Source organism: Coenobita brevimanus, chromosome 3 (genome assembly GCF_032717465.1).
Source record: "Coenobita brevimanus isolate Jiangsu-jjx chromosome 3, ASM3271746v2, whole genome shotgun sequence".
Classification (NCBI taxonomy): domain Eukaryota; kingdom Metazoa; phylum Arthropoda; class Malacostraca; order Decapoda; family Coenobitidae; genus Coenobita; species Coenobita brevimanus.
This window is the reverse complement of record NC_136956.1, coordinates 1,408,475-1,435,974: the sequence shown is the minus strand read 5'-3', so window position 1 is coordinate 1,435,974 and position 27,500 is coordinate 1,408,475. Positions and strand designations below refer to the sequence as shown.

Here is a 27,500-nt window from a genome sequence, read left to right as displayed (position 1 = left end):
AATAACTTTCCTCTCCTTTCCCTCCATCTTTTTCCTTCCCTTTCTGTCTTCCTCCTCCCCCCCCCCCTCTCTCTCTCTCATATATACAAAAATCTAGTTTTGTTCAAAGAAAGTATAGTAATTTTTCCTCTCTCTCTCTCTCTCTCTCTCTCTCTCTCTCTCTCTCTCTCTCTCTCAAATATCCATAAATCAATCTGTAATATTCTAAAGAAGTATAGTAATTTTCTCCTCTCCCTCTCTCTCCCCCTCTCTTCTTTATCTCTCTCTCTCTCTCTCTCTCTCTTCTTTATCTCTCTCCTTTCTCTCTCTCTCTCTCTCTCTCTTTCCTTTATTTCCCTCCTCTGTCTGTCTCTGTCTGTCTCTCTCTCTCCCTCTTTTCTTTACCTCTCTCCTCTGTCTGTCTGTCTGTCTGTCTCTCTCTCCCTCTCCCTCTCTTCTTTATCTCCCTCCTCTGTCTGTCAGTCCGTCTATTTCTCTCTCTCTCTCTCTCTCTCTCTCTCTCCTTTCTTTATCTCCCTCCTCTGTCTGTCTCTGTCTCTCTCACTTTCCTTTCTCTCCCTCCTCTCTCTCTCTCCCTCTCTCTCTCTCTCTCCCTTCTTTATCTCCCTCCTCTGTCTGTCTGTCTGTCTGTCTGTCTGTCTCTCTCTCTCTCTCCCTCTTTTCAATTATCTCCCTCCTCTCTCTCTCCCTCTCTCTCTCTCTCGGCCACTCACGTCAGCGGGGTACTTGATGGCGTAGCGGGCGAGGACGTTTGCGCCCAGGCCGACCCCAAAGCCGATGAAGGTACGCAGATGGAAGTGGTTCTTTACGCAGGTCAGGGTCTCGGCAAGCTCGTCCATGGTGGGATAGACGTAACTGCCGAGGGAAGATATTTTAGGTGTATTTTATCTATCTGTCTATCTATCTATCAATCTATCTGTTTATCTACCTATCTATCTGTCTATCTATCTATCTATCAATCTATCTGCCTATCTATCTATCTATCAATCTATGTCTATTTATCTATCTATCAATCTATCTGTCTATCTATCAATCTATCTGTCTATCTACCTATCTATCAATCTATCTATCTATCAATCTATCTGTCTATCTACCTATCTATCAATCTATCTGTCTATCTATCTATCTGTCTATCTATCTATCTGTCTATCTACCTATCTATCAATATATCTATGTATCTATCTATCTGTATATATCTATCTAGAACCAGATGCTACAGAGAAGATAATATGCTACGTTTATTTTATCTATTTTTCTCTCTCTGTCTATCTATTTATCTATCTATCTAACAATCTATCTATCTATCTGCATATATCTATCTATAACCAGATGCTATGGAGAGAAGATATGCTCTGTTTATTTTAACTTTTGTGGTAGGTGGTGGCAAACATCATCCACTCACCTGATGTAGTGCTGCCTACTTCTTCCTTCACCTTTATCATTCTTTTCCTGTGTCTGTCCTCCTCTCTTCCTATTTCTCACCATCATCCACTCACCTGATGTAGTGCTGCCTACTTCTTCCTTCACCTTTATCATTCTTTTTCTGTGTCTGTCCTCCTCTCTTCCTATTTCTCACCATCATCCACTCACTTGATGTAGTGCTGTCTACTTCTTCCTTCACCTTTATCAGTGTCTGCCCTCCTCTCTTCCTGTTTCTCACCATCATCCACTCACTTGATGTAGTGCTGCCTACTTCTTCCTTCACCTTTATCATTCTTTTTCTGTGTCTGCCCTCCTCTCTTCCTATTTCTCACCATCATCCACTCACTTGATGTAGTGCTGCCTACTTCTTCCTTCACCTTTATCATTCTTTTTCTGTGTCTGTCCTCCTCTCTTCCTATTTCTCACCATCATCCACTCACTTGATGTAGTGCTGCCTACTTCTTCCTTCACCTTTATCATTCTTTTTCTGTGTCTGTCCTCCTCTCTTCCTATTTCTCACCATCATCCACTCACTTGATGTAGTGCTGCCTACTTCTTCCTTCACCTTTATCATTCTTTTTCTGTGTCTGCCCTCCTCTCTTCCTATTTCTCCCATCTTTCCTGCCACTTTTTATTGCTTTTCTTTCCTTTACAGGTGGCTTTACATTGAGTGACAAGCCTAATGGTTTCCTGTAAGCCAGGAAACTATTTACAACGCTGGGTGGTAACCATATAACCAAACCATACGTGTTCCCTACGTGTCAACAAGTGGGTTGGTGAAGGGTTAGTGCCCCTCCCTGTAAAACAACTAACTCAAAGACAAATGGCCACCCCTTACAGAATTATGGCGTCTGGTTAAAGATAGATAAATGGTCTATCTATCTATCTATCGCCAGATGCCTTAAATAGATAAACGTTAAAGGACTAAACTACAGTAACAGATTTCCACAAGCATCAACAACCACCTGAAACATCTATCTATCTATCTAACTATTGCCAGACGCCTCAATCCCGTTCAGGGTGGCCACAAACAAATCGCCTCCACGTCGCCCTGTTCCCTGCCATTTCACTGCCCTGCTCCCAACTCACACCCCCTTCTCTCATATACCTCTCCACCCCATCCCTCCATCTCATCCTCGGCCTCCCCCTCCCTCTTCCCCCCTCCACCTCACTCACATACACTCTCTTCGTCAGTCTCTCACCCTCCATCCTCTCCACATGGCCAAACCACCTCAGTGTGTTCCTCCTAACGCTTCCTATCACATCCACATCCACACCACAACGCTCCTTTATATCCTCAATCGTCAGCCTGTCTCTCCACGTGACTCCACATCCACCTCACTCACATACACTCTCCTCGTCAGTCTTTCACCCTCCATCCTCTCCACATGGCCAAACGTAACTACTGTATATTTTGTGGAGAGGATGGAGGGTGACGGCTGGGTGTGGAAGATGAGAGGTGTGAATGTTGGGGGTGGGGTTGTGAGGCAGAGAGAAAGAAAGAAAGAGAGAGAGAGAGAGAATGAAGTTACAATGAATAGGATAGGAGAAAGTGAGTGAGAGAGAGAGAGAGAGAGAGAGAGAGAGAATGAAGTTACAATGAATAGGACAGGAGAAAGTGAGTGAGTGAGAGAGAGAGAGAATGAAGTTACAATGAATAGGATAGGAGAAAGTGAGTGAGAGAGAGAGAGAGAGAGAGAGAGAGAGAGAGAGAGAGAATGAAGTTACAATGAATAGGATAGGAGAAAGTGAGTGAGTGAGTGAGAGAGAGAGAGAGAGAGAGAGAGAATGAAGTTACAATGAATAGGATAGGAGAAAGTGAGTGTGTGAGTGAGTGAGAGAGAGAGAGAGTGTGACCTCAGGGATAAGGGACTGAACACAGGTGCTGCCAGAGATCAAGCAGTGTGGAGAGCTGCCAGTAGGTGACCAAGGCTGTGTACGTATCCTTCCCCTGTGTACATATCCTTCCCCTATGTACGTATCCTTCCCCTGTGTACGTATCCTTCCCCTATGTACGTATCCTTCCCCTGTGTATGTATCCTTCCCGTGTACGTATCCTTCTCCTGTGTATGTATCCTTCCCCTATGTACGTATCCTTCCCCTGTGTACGTATCCTTCCCCTGTGTACGTATCCTTCCCCTGTGTACGTATCCTTCCCCTGTGTACGTATCCTTCCCGTGTACGTATCCTTCCCCTGTGTATGTATCCTTCCCCTGTGTACGTATCCATCCCCAGTGTATGTATCCTTCCCCTGTGTATGTATCCTTCCCCTGTGTATGCATCCTTCCCGTGTACACACCCCTTCTCTCATGTGTGTATCCTTTCCTGCATACATACCCTTCCCCCATGGACACACCCATACCCCATGTACGTATTCTGTGTACGTACCCTTCTCGCAAGGTGCCGGCGCCCTCCTCCTGGCCGACAGCGTTGACGTGGATGATGCAGAAGTTGTTGACAACATTGCGCATCTCGGGGTAGAGGAAGAACGCCTGAAGGGGAGGGTGATTGGGGTTAGGTAGGTCGTTATTATTATTATTATTATTATTATTATTATTATTATTATTACTGTTGTTATTATTACAGTATTATTATTATTATTATTAGGGTTAGGTATGTCATTATCATCTTTATTATTATTATTATTATCTTCATTAGTAGTAGTAGTAGTAGTAGTAAAAGTAGTAGTAGTAGTAGTAGTAGCAGGGTTAGGTAGGTCATTCGTTTCATTTTTAAAGGCTCCAACATTCTTGCATGTGTCGGCCTTGGTCACCTAATGGCGGCTGTCCACGCTGCACGATCCATTGCAGCCTCCCTGTTCAGTCCCTTAACCCTGAGGTCACACTTAATGACCTCGTCCCATGTCTTTCTTGGTCTACCCCTCATAACCCCACCCCCAATATTAACACTTCTCACCTTCCTCACCCAATTATCATCCCCCATCCTCTCCACATGTCCAAACCACCTCAATCTACCTCTCCTCATCACAACACCAATACACTCCAGTCCCATCCTACCTCTCAACTCTTCCATTGAAAACCCAGCCCCTCCAGGCCTTGGATGCAGGGACGCACTGCACATCCACCTAATCATTGTCTTTTCTGTATCTTTGAACCTGTGAATATCCTCTTCCTTTACTGCCCAGGTCTACTACCATACAGCATTACACTCCTAACACATGCTGCATACAAAGATCCCTTAGCACTGAGGGAGAGCCCTCTCAGTGTCAGGAAAGGCAACAGCTCCCTGAACTTCTTCCAACCACTTCTCACCCTAGCCACAGAGCTGCTCCAGCCCCACCTCCAGCACACAACATGTCTCCCAAATAACAAAACTCATCCACACACTCAAGAGATTCACCAGCAAGTTCAATCCTTTCATGTCTGACAATCTCCACCTGATCTCCCCGACACGCCGTACACATAAAATCAGCATTATCTCGCAGTCTATCTCTGATACCACTACATCTCTTGTGCACCCACTTATCATAAACACTGCATTATCTTGCAGTCTATCACTAATACCACTACATCTCTTATGCACCCACTTATCACAGACATTGCATTATCTCGCAGTCTATCTCTGATACCACTACATCTCTTGTGCACCCACTTATCATAAACACTGCATTATCTTGCAGTCTATCACTAATACCACTACATCTCTTATGCACCCACTTATCACAGACATTGCATTATCTTGCAGTCTATCTCTAATACCACAACATCTCTTGTGCACCCACTTATCACAAACACTGCATTATCTCGCAGTCTATCTCTAATACCACTACATCTCTTGTGCACCCACTTATCACAAACACTGCATTATCTTGCAGTCTATCTCTAATACCACTACATCTCTTATGCACTCACTTATCACAAACACCGCCAAGATGGTATTACTTCCCACGCCCTTGTGGCAAACTGCACATGGCCACTCTCCCTCGTCTTTGACAGTACTGCCACCAACCCTAGATATCATCACTTTTGTTTTATCTGCATTAACTTTTAAGCCTTTGTGCCCCACACCATCTCTCCACTTCCTAAACCCTTCCTCCGCCTCCCTTTTGTTCTCTGCAAGCAACACCAAATCATCAGCATACAACATCTCCCATGGGAGTCCATTTCTGAAGTCACGTGAGAGGGCTTCAAGTGCCATGATAAACAACATGGGACTCAAGACTGACCCCTGATGCACACCAACATTCACGGAAAACCCATCACTCAAATCTCCATTCACTCTTACCTGGGTGTGAGCACCCACATACATGGCCATAACCACCCTAACCAGCCACTCCTCCAAGCCAAGCTTTCTCATTGCCCACTTCACCACCTCTCTAGGGACTCTGTCAAAGGCCTTCTCCATATCAACAAAAACAAAATACAGATCCCTTTTCTAACCAATATATTTTTCCTGAAGCTGTCGAACAATGAACAATAACACCAACAAACACACCTGGAAATTGGTGACATGGTTAAGGCCGAGGTCATGGTAGGTCAGTATCACGGGGTCAGAGATATTGCCAGCGACGGCCACGGTCACCGGGCCGAACCTGGTGGCCACGGTCTGCACGGGGCCGCCCGAACCATCATCGCTGAGGCTGCGGCAATTGGCGGTCGAGAGCTGCACGTGACGCAGCTCGATGTCATCCAGGCCCTCGCTCGGCATAGTACTGGAAAAACAACAACAACATAAATCACTTGCTTGGCACTCTCCTTAAAAATAAATAAATTAAAATAAAATAAAAACAACATATAAATACTTCTGGCCTTGGGTTCCTTCTTCCTCGCATTTAAAGAAAAAAAAAGTCCTAAAAAACAAAAACAACGTATAAATAACTCGCTTGGCACTGTCGTAAAAAAATAACTATCTATCTATTGCCAGATGCCTTAATCCTGTAAGGGGTGGCCACAAACAAATCGCCTCCATGTCACCCTGTCCCCCGCCAGTTCACTGCCCTGCTCCCAGCTCACATACCCCTTTCTCACATACCTCTCCACTCCATCCCTCCATCTCATCCTTGGCCTCCCCCCTCCCTCTCTCCTCCTCCACCTCACTCACATACACTCTCCTCATCAGTTTCTCACTCTCCATCCTCTCCACATAAGGTACAAAATAATGTTAACCAGCTATATCCAAAAATAAATAGCTAAGGAAGAGGTGCTAGGGGCCTTCCTTAACCGACACAAGTTCTAGTCACCCCTACAAGGCCTCAACCCCCAACCACAAATATTCAGCAAGTAGGGGGAGAGGGAGGGAGAGACCGAGGATGAGGTGGAGGGATGGGGTGGAGAGGTATACAGTATGAGGGAGGTGGGAATGAGCTGGGGGGAGGGCGGTCAAGTGGTGAGTGACAGAGCAACTTGGAGGTGTTTTGTCTGCAGCTACCCTTTGCAGGATTAGGATGTTGGGCTATAGATAGATAGATAGATAGATGGATAGATAGACAGATAGCATCAATGTACTCTTTTCACTCTAACTTGGCCTAAAACTGCCATCTCTCCACCTTGAATGCTGAGGTACCGTATAACACATGATCAGCCTTAGAATATGATGCTAGTCATGAAGAAGTGCCAGGGAAAGAGAGGAAAGCCTTTTATTTTTTTCCCCCTGGCTCATCTGATTATCTGTCTATCTATCTATCTATTGCCAGACGCCTCAATCCTGTAAGGGGTGGCCACAAACAAATCGCCTCCATGTCACCCTGTCCCCCGCCATTTCACTGCCCTGTTCCTGGCTCGCTCCCCCCTCCCTCATATACCTCTCCACTCCATCCCTCCACCTCATCCTCGGTCTCCCCCTCCCTCCACTTCACCTACATACACGGTGATGCTGGTAAATTTCAGGCTAAAGTTTCTTATCTCTTTCAGTCCACCATCTTCCTGTTGGGGGATGTGTATAGAACCAGGCAGCTCCACCACCAGGTTATATCAGTGCCACCACATGAAGGCACCTTATACCACATTTAGGTGTAGTACTGATGCACCCATGAACCTACACATCAAAAAGGCCATCAAGAATTCCACATACATTTTTGGAAAGGAATATGAGAGGAGAGGGAGGGGGAGGCCAAGGATGAGATGGAGGGATGGAGAGGGGAAGACTGGGGATGAGATGGAGGGATGGAGAGTGAGAGACTAGCTAGGAGAGTGTGAGTGAGGTGGAGGGGGGGAGAGGAAGGGGGAGGCCAAGGATGAGATGGAGGGATGGAGTGGAGAGGTATATGAGAGAGGGGGGTGTGAGCTGGGAGCAGGGCAGTGAAATGGCGGGGGACAGGACGACATGGAGGCGATTTGTTTGTGGCCACCCCTTACGGGATTAAGGCATCTGGCAATAGATAGACAGATAGATAGGAAATTAAACCAGCTAATTACCTCCCAACATCTGAAAGTAATTAGGATGTATGAAGATATTAGGATACGAAGAAGTAATTTTGAGATTGGTAATAAGATTTGTAACATTTGCTGTCTAAAGAGAGATGACTTTGTGGGTAGTTTATATACCGTGTGTGTGTGTGTGTGTGTGTGTGTGTGTGTGTGTGTGTGTGTGTGTGTGTGTGTGTGTGTGTGTGTGTGTGTGTGTGTGTGTTCTTACCTAATTGCATCTTTACAGGAATGAGTCACGCTCGTACTGTCCCGTGTCTTAAACCATTTCTGTGTGTGTGTGTGTGTGTGTGTGTGTGTGTGTGTGTGTGTGTGTGTGTGTGTGTGTGTGTGTTAGGAGTGTGTACGTGTGTAACTGCAAGGGGGCCATAGTAAGAGGGTGGGTGTGGATGAATGGCAATGTGAGGAGTACATGACTAGACTCATTAACCACAGCCAAACAAACACACTTAATATAGAGAGTGAGGGGTTTGGGAGGGAGAGAAGGGGTATGGGAGGGAGAGAAGGGGTATGGGAGGGAAAGAAAGGGTATGGGAGGGAGAGAAGGGGTATGGGAGGGAGAGAAGGGGTATGCGAGGGAGAGAAGGGGTATGGGAGGGAGAGGAAGGGTATGGGAAGGAGAGGAAGGGTATGAGAGGGAGAGAAGGGGTGTGGGAGGGAGAGAGAGAGGGTATGCTAGGGAGAGAGAGAGGGTATGCTAGGGAGAGAAGGGGTATGGGAGGGAGAGAAGGGGTATGGGAGGGAGAGGAAGGGTATGGGAGGGAGAGAAGGGGTATGGGAGGGAGAGGAAGGGTATGGAAGGGAGAGAAGGGGTATGGGAGGAGAGGAAGGGTATGGGAGGGAGAGAAGGGGTATGCTAGGGAGAGAAAGAGGGTATGGGAGGGAGAGAAAGGGTATGCGAGGGAGAGGAAGGGTATGGGAGGGAGAGAAGGGGTATGGGAGGGAGAGGAGGGGTATGGGAGGGAGAGAAAGGGTATGCGAGGGAGAGAAGGGGTATGGGAGGGAGAGAAAGGCTATAGGAGGGAGTGAAAGTGCAGTGATATAGGGAGGGGAGACAGGGAGGGAAAAGTGTGACAGAATAGAAGGGAGAGAGGAAAGTTGGGGGTGTGGACAGGATAGGGTTGTATGGAGGGGAGAGGAAGGGTGCAGGAGGGAGAGGAAGGGTGCAGGAGGGAGAGGAAGGGTGCAGGAGGGAGAGAAAATGCAGTGACACAGGGAGGGGAGAGACGGAGAGAAAAGGGAGAGAGGAGGAGAGACAGACAAGAGGGAAATACTGGAGGAGAATGGAAAAGGAGAGGGAAGAAAAAATATAAGGTATTTTTGGTTGGTAGGGGAGAAGGAGGGAAGTGAAGATGAATAAGGTGACCAGAGAGAGTAGAAGAGACTGAGTGAAGGGATGGAGAGAAGAGATGGAGGAGGGAGGTAGAGAACTGAAGGGAGGGATGGAGAGAAGAGATGGAGGAGGGAGGTAGAGAACTGAAGGGAGGGATGGAGAGAAGAGATGGAAGAGGGATGGAGAGAAGAGATGGAGGAGGGAGGTAGAGAAGAACTGAAGGGAGGGATGGAGAGAAGAAATGATGGAGGAGGGAGGTAGAGAAGGTGCAATTGAGAGAGGAAAGTGATAGGGATGGAGAGAAGGAAGGAGACTAAGAAAAGAAAGGAAGGAGAAAGAATGGAATGGGAGGAAAAAAGCAGGAATGGGAGGAATGAGAGGAAGGAAAGGGAGGAAAGAGTGAGGGAGGAAAGGGAGGAAAGAGAGAGAAAGGAAAGGGAGGAAGGAGAGAGAGAAAGGAAAGAGAAGAGGAGGAAGGAAAGGAAGGAAGGAGAGACAAGGACAGGAAGATACAATGGGGAGGGGAAAGGAAGGGAGAGGAAAATGAAGGAGAAGAAGGGAGAAGGGAGTACAGGACAGGGAGAGAGGTAAGGGAAGGTAGGGAGAAGGGAGGAGAGAGGGGGGAATGAGGGGAGGAAGCAGCTAAAGGGAGTGGAGGGAGAGGAAAAGGGATGGAGGGGTAGGGGAGAGAGAGGAGGGAGGGGGGGAGGGAATATGAAGGAACGGGATGCATAGGAATGTGAAGGTGACACGAGGTATGGGAGGGGAGGTGAATGGAGGGGAGAGGGGGAGGTGAAGGGGAGGGGGAGGGAGGAAGGGCAGCGTGATGACATGAATAACAATACAAACTCACAACTCCAACCCTAAACAACACAGCCTGGTATGGGGGCAGAACACAACCATCATCGTCATTATTTCCGCAGTTATGATTTTTATGGATTTAATTATTTTTGCTTATTTCCGGGTGATAATAATAATAATCTATCTACGGCTATCTTTTTATTCTTTTAACACAGGATGAGCATTACAAAGCCAGGGGACAGGGCAACATGGAGGTGATTTGTTTGTGGCCACCTCTTACCGGATTATGGTGTTTGGTTATAGACAGATAGATTATTATTATTATTATTATTATTATTATTATTATTATTATTATAGTGAAGTTGGTGGGGGAGTGAAAGATAAAAATGGTAGATTACTAGTGGAGAAGGGAGAAAAAGTGAGCAGATGGAGAGAACACTTTAAGGAATTGTTGAACATAGAGGATGGAAGTAATGCGAGTATAAGTGTCTGGGGAATGGCTGGGAGAAGGAGGGAGGTGAGAAGACAGGAAGAAATCAGTAGGATAGAAGTTGTGGAAGCAATGAAGAAAGTTAAATTGGGGAAAGCCCCAGGAATTGATGGAATGTGTGGTGAAATGCTGAAGCATGGGGGAGAGATAGTAGTAGAATGGATGTGGAAGATGTGCAGATTGGCCTGGGAGGAAGGTAGAGTCCCGGAGGATTGGAAGTCAGGTATAATTATTCCCTTGTACAAAGGAAAAGGGGAAAAAGAAGTGTGTGGTAATCATAGGGGCATTTGTCTTCTTAGTGTAATAGGAAAAGTGTATGGTAGGATACTTATTGACAGAGTTAGGGAAAGAACAGAGGAATTAGTTGGAGAAGAACAGGGAGGCTTTAGGAAGGGAAGAGGTTGTGTAGATCAGATATTCATTCTTAGATCTTTAGTGGAAAAGTTTCTAGAGAAGGGAAAGAAGTTGTATGCGGCTTTCATGGATTTGGAGAAAGCATATGACAGGATGGATAGACAAGGATTCGTTTTCGTTTTCATTTTTAAAGGCTCCAACATGCTTGCATGCGTCGGCCTTGGTCACCTAATGGCGGCTCTCCACGCTGCACGATCCATTGCAGCCTCCCTGTTCAGTCCCTTAACCCTAAGGTCACACTTAATGACTTCGTCCCATGTCTTTCTCGGTCTACCCCTCATTACCCCACCCCCAATATTAACACTTCTCACCTTCCTCACCCAATTATTATCCCCCATCCTCTCCACATGTCCAAACCACCTCAATCTACCTCTTCTCATCACAACACCAATACACTCCAGTCCCATCCTACCTCTCAACTCTTCCATTGTAAACCCAGCCCCTACAGGCCTTGGACGCAGGGACGCACTGCACATCCACCTAATCACTGTCTTTTCTGTACGTCTGAGCCGGCGAATATCTTCCTCCTTCACTGCCCAGGTCTCACTGCCATACAGCATTACACTCCTTACACATGCTGCATACAAAGACCCCTTAGCACGTAGGGAGAGCCCTCTCAATGTCAGGAGAGGCAAGAGCTCCCTGAACTTCTTCCAACCGCTTCTCACCCTAGCCACAGAGCTGCTCCAGCCCCACCTCCAGCACACAACATGTCTCCCAAATAACAAAACTCTTCCACACACTCAAGAGATTCACCAGCAAGTTAAATCCTTTCTCGTCTGACAATCTCCACCTGCTCACCCCGGCACGCCGTACACATAAAATCAGCATTATCTTGCAGTCTACCTCTGATACCACTACATCTCTTGTGCACCCGCTTATCATAAACACTGCATTATCTTGCAGTCTATCTCTGATAACACTGCATCTCTTGCGCACCCATTTATCACACACACCACACAAGATGGAATTACTTCCCACGCCCTTGTGGCAAACTGCACATGGCCACTCTCCCTCATCTTTGACAGTACCACCACCAACCCTAGATATCATCACTTTTGTTTTATCTGCATTTACCCTTAAACCCTTGTGCCCCATACCATCTCTCCACTTCCTAAACCTTTCCTCCGCCTCCCTTTCATTCTCTGATTGTGGAAAGTATTAAGAATATATGGAGTAGATGGAAAGTTGTTGAATGCTGTGAAGAGTATGTATGATGGTGCTAAGGCTGCAGTGCGTGTGGATGGTGAACTGAGTGAATTTTTCTCTTTGAAGGTTGGGTTGAAACAGGGATGTGTCATGTCGCCATGGTTGTTCAATCTGTACATGGATGGGGTAATAAAAGAGGTACAAGGTAGGGTAGTGGATGTTGGAGTGGCCCTGGTGAGAGAGGGTAGTGTTTGGAAACTCCCTGTACTGTTGTTTGCAGATGATACTGTGTTGTTGAAGGGGAGCTGCAAGGCTTGGTGGATGAGTTTGAGAGAGTGTGTAAGAAACAGAATCTAAAGGTGAATGTAGGGAAGAGTAAAGTGATGGTTTTTGAGAGAGGTGAAGTCAGTGAATGTACAGTGAGGTTGGATGGTGAGGAAATGGAAAATGTGAGTACATTTAAGTACTTGGGTAGTGTGATGAGTAAGGATGGAGGTTTGGAGGGTGAAGTGCTTGAAAGGGTACAGCAGGGAAGAAAGGTTGCTGGTTCTTTGAAAGCAGTGATAAGAAACAGGGAAGTGAGCATGGAAGTGAAAAAGTTACTACATGACAGTATTGTGATACCAACAGTTCTAAAATGATCATTATTTCGCTGAAGTGGTGACATGTAGAGGTGTACGGTACGTAGGAGGACTACTGGGCCTTGAAAACAGGCTGTGAAACCTATGCCCAGAGTTGGTCAAGAAAAAAAAGAAGAAAAAAAAAAAGAATAAAATGAAAATAATAATAATAATAATAATAATAATAATAATAATAATAATAAAAAAATACATAAATAAATAAATAAATAAAATCATCAGCCCAAAGCATAGACCTTACTGATGATTTCCCAGTATTTCTTCTTCACGACCCATGCAAGACAGGTTAGGTTAATTACTACTGACCTGCAACACAAATACATAGGCAAAATTATATCTTCTGGCAAGTTATTAATGCATCAGTTGCTAAAAGGGGCAAAATATATGAATGTACGGTACCGTCTGAATAATTCTATCCGTCTATCTTTTAGCCGGATGCCATGATCCTGTTAGAGGTGGCCACAAACAAATCACCTCCATGTTGTCTCATCCCCTGCCACCTCGCTGCCTTTCCTCCAACTTACACTCCCCTCTCACAAATAGTACCTACCTATCTATTGCCAGATGCCATAATCCCGTAAGGGGTGGCCATTTGACTCTGAGTTATTTGTTTTACAGGGAGGGGCACTAACCCTCCACCAACCCACTTGTTGACACGTAGGGAGCACGTATGGTTTGGTTATATGGTTACCACCCAGCGTTGTAAATGGTTTCTTGGCTTACAGGAAACCATTAGGCTTGTCACTCAATGTAAAGCCACCTGTAAAGGAAAGAAAAGCAATAAGAAGTGACAGGAAAGATGGGAGAAATAGGAAGAGAGGAGGACAGGCACAGAAAAAGAATGATAAAGGCTAAGGAAGAAGTAGGCAGCACTACATCAAGTGAGTGGATGATGGTACAAATATTAACCAGCTCATATACAGTACTGTGCCTTTCTCAACCAAGAGTTAGAACCCAGTCTGTACACTGCTTCTGTGGCAGGGGAGTAAAAATCTTATCTATTATTAGCAAAGTTATTTATGTATAGTGATGGAAAAAAAAAAAAAAAAAAAAAAAAAAATCCTGTTTTATTTTTTCATATTACAAAAAAAAAACTTGTGGCATTATTATTATTATTTGTTTTTTTTTTTTGACATACACAGCAGATTTTTAACCAATTTGTTATTGTTAGACGATGTTATCTAAAGCTTGTGTGGCTTATTTAACTCGTAAAATACTGACTATTTCATAATTCAGGCAATGTAGGTAGGTCCAGCTTTACTCACAACTGTCACAAGATTATTAAGCAATGATCTATCTATCTATCTATTGCCGGATGCCTCAATCCTGTTTGGGGTGGCCACAAACAAATCGCCTCCAAGTTGCCCTGTCTCCCGCCATTTCACTGCCCTGCTCCCAACTCACACCCCCCTCTCTCATACACCTCTCCACCCCATCCCTCCATCTCATCCTCAGCCGCCCCCTTCCTCTTCCCCCCTCCGCGTCACTCACATACACTCTCTTCGTCAGTCTTTCACCCTCCATCCTCTCCACATGGCCAAACCACCTCAGTGTGTTCCTCCTAACGCTTCCTATCACATCCACATCCACACCACAACGCTCCTTTATATCCTCATTCGTCAGCCTGTCTCTCCACGTGACTCCACATCCACCTCACTCACATACACTCTCCTCGTCAGTCTTTCACCCTCCATCCTCTCCACATGGCAATGACTATGATCCCTACTTATTATATTTTCCTAATTGGATTTGGTTATGAGGCTATGAATTATGATGATAAAAGTAGGGCAGAAACTTTGACAGAGGTAGCAATTATCAACATGTATGTTTCCTTATGGGTGAGTGAAACTAAAAAGAATGTCTTATTATTATTTTTTTCTTTCTAATTGGCAAAATCTGTTTCAGCCAAAAATAGAATACATCTCACTTTACATTTTCTAGTCACTGTATTTAGGTTATGATTTCTCCCATCTTTCCTGTCACTTCTCATTGCTTTTCTTTCCTTTACAGGTGGCTTTACATTAAGTGACAAGCCAAATGGTTTCCTGTAAGCCAAGAAACCATTTACAACGCTGGGTGGTGACCATATAACCAAACCATACGTGTTCCCTACGTGTCAACAAGTGGGTTGGTGGAGGATTAGTGCCCCTCCCTGTAAAACAACTAACTCAGAGTCAAATGGCCACCCCTTACGGGATTATGGCGTCTGGCAATAGATAGATAGGTCATTATGTGCAAGCCAAGGTTAAAAGTAAGAGAATCCAAAGACAATTACTTTCTTTTCAGTTTTTGCAAGTACAGTGTAAGTTTCTCTACTGGCTGCTCCTTTACTGATTTCTCCCAAAAATGTTACATGAAAATATCAGGAGCTTTTATAAGATATCTGGTATTAGAGGGGGGAAGAGGGAGGGGGAGGCCGAGGATGAGATGGAGGGATGGGGTGGAGAGGTATATGAGAGAGGGGTGTGTGAGTTGGGAGCGGGGCAGTGAAATGGCGGGGGACAGGGCGACGTGGAGGCGATTTGTTTGTGGCCACCCCAAACGGGATTGAGGCGTCTGGCAATAAATAGATAGACAGTATTTGAGTACTTAAGGATATGTGTAGTTTCTGTTCCCAAAGTAAATTGTCAGTTAGATTCTTATAACGCTTTTAGTGAATATTAAATGATACCCCAGTCCTGCCTGTCTAGTGTTTTTGGTAAGGTGAAAAGTCAGTACTGTATTGAATATTGCTAACTACTACTATATATACACTGAAATGCAATAAAGCTCATACCTTATAACAGCATTTTACTATATTGAGGGGGGATGGGGTGGAGAGGTATATGAGAGAGGGGTATGTGAGTTGGGAGCAGGGCAGTGAAATGGCGGGGGACAGGGCGACGTGGAGGCGATTTGTTTGTGGCCACCCCAAATGGGATTGAGGCGTCTGGCAATAGATAGATAGACAGACATTGTTATATCTATTTAACCTGTAATCTGCAGTGATTAGCCAAAGAGCATAACATTACAGCAAATGAAAAGGGAATATTAGACAACAGTTACTTGAATGAAAGCAAACTAGAATTAAAAAAACAATAAACAAAAAAAGGGAAAAAAAAAAGCACACACACACACACACACACACACACACACACACACACACACACACACACACACACACACACACACACACACACACGATTATACAAGAGTAAGGAGGGAAGCCCAAAAACAGTTTGAGGAGGATATAATAAATGAAAGTAGTGATCAACCAAAGCCGTTTTACAGCTATATCAGAAGCAAAACCAAAGTAAAAGATATAATACAATCCATCACGGACGAGGGCATCACTTATACACAAGAGAAAGATATTTGTGAAGCACTAAATAAGAATTTCCAATTAGTTTTTACAGAAGAAAAAAATTTTTGAGAGGGACTATGTGGAACACGCATGTCCACACATACTACCAGATATACAAATAGCAGAAAAAGTAATACAGGAGGAGTTAAGTAGATTAGACAGAGGAAAAGCAAGTGGTCCTGATGAAATTTCATGTTGGGTGTTACGAGAATGTGCAAAGGAGTTAAGTAAACCATTATTTTTAATTTTCAAGAAATCCTTGAGTCAAGGTAAACTAACTGATATTTGGAAAAAAGCAAATATTGTCCCCTTATTCAAGAAAGGAAATAGACAAAATCCACTCAACTACCGACCAGTATCACTGACCAGTGTTGTAAGCAAGGTATTAGAAAAACTTATAAGAAAAGCTTGGGTAAATCATCTAGAAGAACACAGTATGATAACAGAAAGACAATTTGGTTTCAGAAAAGGAAAATCATGTGTTACTAATCTGTTGAGCTACTATGACAGAGTAACAAACACAATACAGGAAAGGGAAGGATGGGTGGACAGTATCTATTTAGATTTCAAGAAAGCTTTTTGACACAGTACCACACCAAAGACTTTTATGGAAACTGTACCATCAAGGAGGAATTCGAGGCAAACTGTTTTGTTGGATGCAAGACTTTCTCATAAAAAGAGAAATGAGGACAGTACTAAGAGGAAACTACTCATCATGGAAAGAAGTGACTAGTGGAGTACCACAGGGTTCAGTGCTGGCACCAATCATGTTTTTAGTGTATATAAATGATATAAACAGTAACACTGGAAATGAAAGCTATCTGAATATGTTTGCAGATGATGCAAAAATACAAAGGAGAATTACTAACACAGACTCTTGTAAAGAGCTACAAGAAGAATTAAATAAACTTCATGAATGGAGTAGTACATGGCAAATGGAATTCAATGTGGACAAGTGTCATGTAATCAAGTTTGGTAAAAGTGGAAAAAGACCTGATTGGGATTATAAGTTAGGAAATAAAACCCTATACACATCAGAAAGAGAGAAAGATCTAGGTGTGATTATCAATAACAGACTATCTCCGGCTGACCACATCAGCGAGAAGGTACGGAACATGTATACACTGCTTGCAAATATGAGAATAGCATTCACATACATAAATGAAGACATGCTAAGAAGGATAATAACATCATTCATTAGACCAACCCTGGAATATGCATCAGTAGTCTGGAGTCCTCATCTCAAAAAGCACATAGACAAGATTGAAAAAGTTCAAAGGGCCGCTACAAGATGGATACCAAGCTTAAGGGACCTAAGCTACGAAGAAAGACTAAATAAAATGATTCTACAACACTACCGGAGAGAAGGAAAAGAGGTGACATGATAATGCTATATAAATGCATATCAAGAAAGGAGAAAATAGACATAAATGATTACTTAACATATGGAGAAGCATCAGCAAGAGGACACTGCAAAAAATTGCATAAGAAGAGAGGTGATAAAGACGTAAGGAAATTCAGTTTCCCAAACAGAGCAATTGATCAATGGAATGCACTACCGAATGAAATAGTGTGTGCCAAAACAATTCACAAATTTAAGGATATGTACGATAAATATGGTCTAAGACACGGGACAGTACGAGCTTGACTCATTCCTGTAAAGATACAATTAGGTAAGAACAATTAGGTAAGAACACACACACAAAAACGGTATATTGTGCATCACTATTTATGTATCAGTTGTTATAAATGGTCTATCTATCTATTGCCAGATGCCTAAATCCCGTACAGGCTGGCCACAAACAAATCGCCTCCACGTCGCCCTGTCCCCCACCATTTCACTGCCCCGCTCCCAACTCACACACCTCTCCACCCCATCCCTCCATCTCATCCTCAGCCTCCCCCTCCCTCTCCCACCTTCCACCTCACTCACATACACTCTCCTCATCAGTCTCTCACCCTCCATCCTCTCCACATGGCCAAACCACCTCAGCGTGTTTCTCCTAACGCTTCCTATCACATCCACATCCACGCCACAACGCTCCTTTATATCCTCATTTGTCAGCCTGTCTCTCCATGTGACTCCACAGGCTCCTCTTAAATACTAGAATAAAAAACAATAAACAAAAAAAGTGAAAAAAAAATGCACACACACACACACACACACACACAAAATGGTATACACTCAACTCTCGGCTATCACCCCCAATTGGTCCCGCTATAGCTGCGCTATAGCCGAAACCGTGATAGCCGAATTGAAGAACTTATGGTAATAATTTTAATTGGTGCCATGACCTCAATATTTACCCATAAGATACCTTTTTTGTAACACTTATTAATATATAATAGTCTAAAAATGAGCATGTTCTATGATGTGATCACGATTCTTATAAATACCCCTCACAGTTGATTCATTGATGTTGTGTTTCTTCCCCACACTTCGCTTGGTCTCACCATTCTCTATAAGTTTCACATTTCCAGTTTATCTGCATAACATAGGTTCTTCCTCTTCTTTATTTCCCTGCCAGGTGCCACAGCATTATGTTGGGTGATGGTAGGGGGACGGGGAGGGGGTACGTTGGCCATGGTCATATCATAAAAAAGGTTATTGTTCTCGCTATCACTGTTCACGGTCTGAGGGCGCGCACTTGAATGGTTTGGCGGACAGGAGACTCGGTTGGGCAGCCAATCAGCGTTCAGCTGGCGCTGACGTCACATGACCAATCACGGAGTGAAGCTTTTGTTGGCTGAGCGGAGCACTGCAGCCTGGCCTTTTTGAAATTTTCGAACATTTGCAGTGCGCGATAGCAGGCATTTAGTGCATGAAAAAGGTATTTGGGTAGTTTTTTTATATAGGCGTGACAGCGAGATACGCTATAGCGGAACCCGTGATAGCCGAGGGTTCAGTGTACAGTATTTTGCATCACTGTTTATGTATCAGTTGTTATAAATGGTAAAGGCTATGAATATTCTGTCTTTAAAATTACCATGTCATATACTGTACTTTGTGGAATGATAAAATATGACACATGGAACAAAGATTCTGAACAACCGTGAGTACCAAATGAACACGGTTTCACTTTTACAAATCATTTTTTAGAATTCATCACACCTCAGGGTAACCAGTATTTTTTTTTTTAATGGTGTACCTTTCACAAGTCAAGAGTGAGAGCAGTGGAAATGAGTTACTTGAGAGGAGCCTGTGGAGTTACATGGAGAGACAGCCTGACAAATGAGGAAGTGAAGGAGTGTTGTGGTGTGGATGTGATAGGAAGCTTTAGGAGAAACACACTGAGGTGGTTTGACCATGTGGAGAGGATGGAGAGTGAGAGACTGACGAGGAGAGTGTAAGTGAGTGAGGTGCATGTGGAGTTACATGGAGAGACAGACTGACAAATGAGGAAGTGAAGGAGTGTTGTGGTGTGGATGTGATAGGAAGCGTTAGGAGAAACACACTGAGGTGGTTTGACCATGTGGAGAGGATGAAGAGTGAGAGACTGATGAGGACAGTGTATGTGAGTGAGGTGCATGTGGAGTTACATGGAGAGACAGCCTGACAAATGAGGATGTGAAGGAGTGTTGTGGTGTGGATGTGACGGAAAGTGTTAGGAGAAATTCACTGAGGCAGTTTGGCCATGTGGAGAGGATGGAGAGTGAGAGACTGATGAGGAGAGTGTATGTGAGTGAGGTGGAGTGGGGGAGAGGGAAGGAGAAACCATGGATAAGATGGAGGGATGGAGTGGAGAGATATATGAGAGAGGGGGGTTTAAGTTGGGGAGAGGGCAGTGAAATGGCAGGGGACAGGGTGACATGGAGACAATTTGTGTGTGGCCACCCCTTACGGGATTAAGGCGTCTGACTATATGAAGACAGACCTTTCTCAATCAAACATAAAAACCAAACGTGTGTGTTGGTTCTGCCGCCCCAGGCTCACCTAGACATGACCTTCGTGGAGTGCAGGCTTCAGTTGCCCTTATCCTGCAGTCCACCACCATCCTCCTTTCATGGGACAGGAGGTAATTACTGCAGTGAAATTATTAAGTGGAATAATCTACCAGAAAATATAATGCTAGTCTATCTAACTACAGCCAGATGCCTTAATCCCATAAGGGGTGGCCAAAAACAAATTGCCTCCATGTCGACCTGCCCCCCACCATTTCACTGCCCTCCTCTCAGCTCACACCCCCCTCTCTCATATCTCCACTCCTTCCTTCATCTCATCCTTGGCCTCCACCTCACTCACATACACACTCCTTGTTAGTCTCTCACTCTCCATCCTCTCTACATGGCCAAACCACCTCAATGTATTTCTCCCAATGCTTCCTATCACATTCACATCCACATCACAACGCTCCTTCACTTCCTCATTTGTCAGTCTGTCTCTCCATGTAACTCCACATGCACCTCACTCACATACACACTCCTTGTTAATCTCTCACTCTCTGTCCTCTCCACATGGCCAGACCACCTCAATGTGTTTCTCCTTTCAAGACTAGCAATAACCATTACATTGAGACTGAGGTGAATAATTTAAGAAGAGTTGGGTTGGAGGAGGGTTAATGGCCCTTCCCGTAAAACAACTAACTCGAAGACAAACGGCCACCCTTTACGGGATTATGGCATCTGGCTATAGATAGATAGATTTATATTCGCCATGCTCCCTGGCCTCTTTACTATCACTAAAGGTAAACGATCACTAAAGGTAAGGTAAGCAATTTATATAACAGGGCAGTGGAGTCACCTGGATACTTCTCATCTGGATATATCAGTGCCACCACAAGCCATCCCTCTCTACCAACTCCTGGCCTATATAATGTACCTTTGTGCTGGTAACCTCTTCACATCAGTTTAATTCTATCTAATTATCTATCTATAGCCCGACGCCCTAATCCCACAGGGGGGGGCCACAGACAAAACGCCTCCACGTTGCTGTCACCCACCATTTGACTGCCCTCCCCCCAACTCACTCCCCCCTCCCTCATATACCTCTCAACTCCATCCCTCCCTATCTATCTATCTATAGCCCAACACCCTAATCCCACAAAGGGTGGCCACAGACAAAACGCCTCCAAGTTGCTCTGTCACCCACCATTTGACTGCCCTCCCCCCAACTCACTCCCCCCTCCCTCATATTCTAAATTCAAAAATCCCTAAATTATTTCATACAGCTTCAAGGAGACAATTTGGATTATATTTAGCAGACGCCACAGCCAGAATTCAAGCATTTTAAAGTATATTCTGTTTGTATGTAGATGTGGATGTGGTTGAGAAGATTAGGAGAAATACACTGAGGTGGTTTGGACATGTGGAGAGAATGGAGAATGAAAGACTGACTAAGAGGGTGTATGTAGGTGAGGTGGAGGGAGGGAGAGGGAGGGGTAGACCGAGGATGAGGTGGAGGGATGGAGTTGAGAGGTATATGAGGGAGGGGGGGGTGAGTTGGGGGGAGGGTAGTCAAATGGTGGGTGACAGAGTGACTTGGAGGCGTTTTGTTTGTGGCCACCCTGAACAGGATTGAGGCGTCTGGCAATAGCGTTGTGAAAGGCAGACCAAACATGACCTGTGATGAGGTCATAAAGTGTGACCTCAGGGATAAGGGACTAGAGGGAGGCTGCCAGAGATCAAGCAGCATGAAGAACTGCCATTAGGTGACCATGGCCATCGTATGCAAGTATGTTCAAGCCTTTATAAATGATACATCAACTTTTCTCCTCAAACACTCCTTTGCAAATGACCCCTGGGGATATTAATGACTATAAGGTGATGAGAAGGGAGGGAGGGAATTACTGTGCAAAAGCCATAAAAGTAAAATGCTGGTAAATTGTGAGCTATAAACGGAAAGCACTTTAAAATACTTGAATTCCTGTTGTGGCTTCTGCTTAATATTTACCGAAATTTCTCACTACACAGGTTAAATATCGTCTTTATATTACTTCACTCATCAAACTTCCAGTAATGAGAGAGAGAGAGAGAGAGAGAGAGAGAGTTGACCTAAAATATTAATTGCTGTAAAAGGTAGAGTGCTAATACAAAAGGTGATGAGAGAGAGAGAGAGAGAGAGTTGACCTAAAATATTAATTGCTGTAAAAGGTAGAGTGCTAATACAAAAGGTGATGAGAGAGAGAGAGAGAGAGAGAGAGAGAATTGACCTAAAATATTTATTGCTGTAAAAGGTAGTGCTAATACGAAAGGTGATGAGAGAGAGAGAGAGAGAGAGAGAGAGAGAGAGTCTCGCTAATACAACAAACGAAGGTGGTAGAGAGAGAGAGAGAGAGAGAGAGAGAGAGAATTGACCTAAAATATTTATTGCTGTAAAAGGTAGTGCTAATACGAAAGGTGATGAGAGAGAGAGAGAGAGAGAGAGAGAGAGAGAGAGAGAGAGAGAGAGAGTCTCGCTAATACAACAAACGAAGGTGGTAGAGAGAGAGAGAGAGAGAGAGAGAGAGAGAGAATTGACCTAAAATATTTATTGCTGTAAAAGGTAGTGCTAATACGAAAGGTGATGAGAGAGAGAGAGAGAGAGAGAGAGTCTCGCTAATACAACAAACGAAGGTGGTAGAGAGAGAGAGAGAGAGAGAGTCTCGCTAATACAACAAACGAAGGTGGTAGAGAGAGAGAGAGAGAGAGAGAGTGAGTCTGGTGTCAGGGTAATGAAAAATACGTCATCAGAGAAAGGAGGTCAAAAAACGTACTGGTAATTAACATACGAACACCAAGCACCACCATCACACACGCCACCCACTCCCTTATTTTCCATTTTCCTACGGTAATACACGAATAACACCTCATTTCATACTTACAAGGGGGCAGTTCAGGATCACCTCTTACAAATTTCGTAACAAATATTCCAGTATAAGGGACAGAAAAAGGTTAAAAAAGCAATTAAAAGATAAAGACACCCACAATCGACATGTACTGTTTTGACCTCCCGATTCCAAGACGGACTATTCTCGAAATTGGTACTCTAAAATATATATATATTTTTTTTTCAACTAACAATAATAGCACTTTGAATTTTTTGATGAAATTGGAGATAAAACATTCAGAATAATTCTAAACGGGTTATATGCTGAAATGCGCCTAAAATTATCTCCCCCCATATCAGGCTTTACGTGCCGTGGGTTATGACGTCAGGGAGAGAGAGAGAGAAAGAGAGAGAGAGAGAGAGAGAGAGAGAGAGAGAGAGATTGGATAAGTGATGTATTATGCATGCAACCACTACATTACCAAAATTAATCAGTCTGGAATAGTTTTTTTTTTTCCTTTTAATCGCCTATAATCCAGTTCCTACTTAATGTTCTACAGCTGTGAAGTCTCTCTCTCTCTCCCTCCCTCCCTCTCTCTCCCTCCCTCCCTCTCTCCCTCCCTCTCTCTCTCTCTCTCTCTCTCTCTCTCTCTCTCTCTCTCTCTAAATAAGTAAAAAATATATAGAATTTCGCAAACTTAATGGTAAATAGATGTTAAATATTGCCAGGAGAGAGAGAGAGAGAGAGAGAGAGAGAGAGAGAGAGAGAGAGAGAGAGAGAGAGCAAAAAGAAATGATCATGTTATTTCTGTGGCTTCGGCATCTTACTTAACAACTCTTCGTTACCGATTTATTTTGTATATTACACCTTGGTATCCTTTTGTGGGTTACTAATGGGAGCTGTGTTGATATTTGAGAGAGAGAGAGAGAGAGAGAGAGAGAGAGAGAGACAGACAGACAGACAGACAGACAGACAGACAGATTAGAGACAGGAATTAGAAAGATGAGAAAGAGAGAGAGAGAGTAGACAGATATGAGAAAGAGATTAGAGAGAGTAGACAGATATGAGAGAGAGAGAGAGAGAGAGAGAGAGAGACCCAACTTATATGCCAAAACAAATCGCTCAGGAACAGATGCTAGGAACAAAGAACCAACTTACATGCAAAAAAATAAAAATAAAATCTATCCATCTACAGCCAGACGCCTTAATCCCGTAAGGGGTGGCCACAAACAAATCGCCTCCATGTCGCCCTGTCCCCCGCCATTTCACTGTCCTGCTCCCAGCTCACACACCCCTCTCTCATATAGGCCTACCCACTCCATCCCTCCATCTCATCCTCGGCCTCCCCCTCCCTCTCCCCCCCTCCACCTCACTCACATACACTCTCCTCATCAGTCTCTCATTCTCCATCCTCTCCACATGGCAAATAAATAAATAAATCGCTCAGGAACAGATGCTAGGAACAAAGAACCAACTTAGATGCACAAAAATAAAATAAATAGATAAAATAAATCGCTCAGGAACAGGTGCTAGGTACAGAAAAGCAACTTACAGGTCAAACTCATCATCTATGGTGGCGCAGGCTTCATGGCGGATGGCGGAAAGCATGATTTGTCCTTTTTGAATTTTCGAATTTTAACGGAAAGTAACGGTTATTTATTGATTTATTTTATTGTTTGGTTGTTTATTTACTTGTCCTCTACTTGTTATTGTTGTTGTTTTTTCTTTTTGGTGATTTTCAAATTTAACCGAAGCAACCGCTATTGATTGATTTATTCTGTTGTTTGGCTGGTTATTTATTGGTGCTTTACTTGTTATTTTATTTTATTAACTGAAAAAGAAAACGCTATCTATTTCTCTATCTATCTATCTGAAAAAGCTATCTATTTCTCTATCTATCTATCTGAAAAAGCTATCTATTTCTCTATCTATCTATCTATCTATTTTATTTATTTGGTTATTAATATCCTTCACTTTTTTTTTCGTTTTTTGAAATTTCAATTTTAACCGAAAAAGTAACGGCTATTTACTGATTTATCTATCTACTTATTACTCATTTATTATTTGTCTTAATGTTATTCTATCTATCTATCTATTGCCAGACGCCTCAATCCCGTTTGGGGTGGCCACAAACAAATCGCCTCCACGTCGTCTTGTCCCCCGCCATTTCACTGCCCCGCTCCCAAGTCACACACCCCCATACCTCTCCACCCCGTCCCTCCATCTCATCCTCGGCCTCCCCCTCCCTCTTCCCCCTTCCACCTCACTCACATACACTCTCCTCGTCAGTCTTTCACCCTCCATCCTCTCCACATGGCCAAACCACCTCAGTGTGTTTCTCCTAACGCTTCCTATCACATCCACATCCACACCACAACGCTCCTTCACTTCCTCATTTGCCAGTCTGTCTCTCCATGTAACCACATAAACCTCACTCACACACACTCTCCTCGTCAGTCTCTCACCCTCCATCCTCTCCACATGGCCAAACCACCTCAGTGTTATTTTTAATTTTCCCATTTGGGGGATTTTGAAATTTAACGGAAAAGTAACGGATATTTATTTATTTACCGTATCCACTCACTTGATGTAGTGTTGCCTACTTCTTCCATAGCTTTTATCATTCTTTTTCTGTGCCTGTCCTCCTCTTTTCCTATTTCTCACCACCATCCACTCACTTGATGTGGTGCTGCCTACTTCTTCCTTCACCTTTATCATTCTTTTTCTGTCTGTCCTCCTCTCTTCCTATTTCTCACCATCATCCACTCACTTGATGTAGTGCTGCCTACTTCTTCCTTCACCTTTATCATTCTTTTTCTGTGGTTGTCCTCCTCTCTTCCTATTTCTCACCATCATCCACTCACTTGATGTGGTGCTGCCTACTTCTTCCTTAGCCTTTATCATTCTTTTTCTGTACCTGTCCTCCTCTCCTCCTATTTCTCACCATCATCCACTCACTTGATGTAGTGCTGCCTACTTCTTCCTTCACCTTTATCATTCTTTTTCTGTGGTTGTCCTCCTCTCTTCCTATTTCTCACCATCATCCACTCACTTGATGTAGTGCTGCCTACTTCTTCCTTAGTCTTTATCATTCTTTTTCTGTGTCTGCCCTCCTCTCTTCCTATTTCTCCCATCTTTCCTGTCACTACTTATTGCTTTTCTTTCCTTTACAGGTGGCTTTACATTGAGTGACAAGCCAAATGGTTTCCTGTAAGCCAGGAAACCATTTACAACGCTGGGTGGTAACCATATAACCAAACCATACGTGTTCCCTACGTGTCAACAAGTGGGTTGGTGGAGGGTTAGTGCCCCTCCCCGTAAAACAACTAACTCAAAGACAAACGGCCACCCCGTACGGGATTATGGCGTCTGGCAATAGATAGATAGATAGATAGATCTATTTATTTATCTGTTCTTCAGTTTGTTTACATTACTATTCATTTATAAATTCATTTCTTACGTATCTATTTTATTTATTAATCTATTTATTTATTTATTTCGAATTTAAAAAAAAGTACTATTCATGTCCTTCCTTCAATATATATTTTCTTCCTTCCTTTTTCAAATTAAAAATGCCAAAATATTAATATAAAACGGAATTCTAGATAAATCGCCTGTCGGAATATCTTAAGTACTAGTTCCGTATTTTCGTTAGTGAAGGAAGCTCCCTAACACCTTTTCCTTAGCGGTTTATTTTGCTTATTGCACCTCGCCAACCTCTTCTGTGTCGCCTAGATCATACTAATATCACCAAGCTCCCTAACACCTTTTCCTAATTGATTTATTTTGCTTATTATACCTGGCCGACCTCTTCTGTTACTTGAATCATTCTAATATCACCAAGCTCCCTAACACCTTTTCCTAAGTGATTTATTTTGCTTATTACACCTTACTGTCCTATTCTGTTACCTAAAAGCTTCCAATATCACCGAGCTCCCTAACACCTCATCCTAAGCGATTTATTTGGATTACTACACCTTCCTATCCTCTTCTGTTAGATAAATCCTTCCAATATCGCCAAGTTCCCTAACAACTTTTCCTAAGCGATTTATTTTGTTTACTACACACATAAATCGTTCAAATATCACCATACTCTGCATAAATAGCCTACAAAACGACATTACCCAGCCATAACCAAAAATAAATCGGTAAGGAAGAGGTGTTAGGGAGCTCCTTTAACCGGCACTGAATTACTGCTGAGAAAAATATGTAAGTTCTTCCCACAGCACTTCTTCGTGACTATCATCCTTTCACTTAAACTTGGCCCAGATTTTCGTCCTTTTGCAGCTTATTTCACGTAGCTCAGTGGCAGAAAAAGACAATACTACGGCTCTACATCCTTTCCATAGCACTTCTTCGTGACTAGCATCATATTCTAGTGTTAAAAAGACAATACTACGGCTCTACATCCTTTCCATGGCACTTCTTCGTGACTAGCATCATATTCTAGTGTTAAAAAGACAATACTACGGCTCTACATCCTTTCCATGGCACTTCTTCGTGACTAGCATCATATTCTAGTGTTAAAAAGACAATACTACGGCTCTACATCCTTTCCATAGCACTTCTTCGTGACTAGCATCATATTCTAGTGTTAAAAAGACAATACTACGGCTCTACATCCTTTCCATAGCACTTCTTTGTGACTAGCATCATATTCTAGTGTTAAAAAGACAATACTACGGCTCTACATCCTTTCCATTGCACTTCTTCGTGACTAGCAACATATTCTAGTGTTAAAAAGACAATACTACGGCTCTACATCCTTTCCATAGCACTTC

General features: G+C 43.6%; 1 protein-coding gene across 1 annotated transcript in view; it reads right to left on the bottom strand.

Annotated features, from left to right (window-relative positions):
* Positions 1–27,500, bottom strand: part of MESK2 (misexpression suppressor of KSR 2) — a 146,475-nt gene that overhangs the window by 33,261 nt on the left and 85,714 nt on the right. Inside the window, exons 3-5 of the mRNA XM_080267706.1 lie at positions 5,878–6,094; positions 3,811–3,914; positions 714–855 (exon numbers count right to left, since the gene is read on the bottom strand). Coding sequence (XP_080123832.1) covers positions 714–855; positions 3,811–3,914; positions 5,878–6,094 — 463 coding nt within the window. The remainder of the gene's footprint in view (positions 1–713; positions 856–3,810; positions 3,915–5,877; positions 6,095–27,500) is intronic.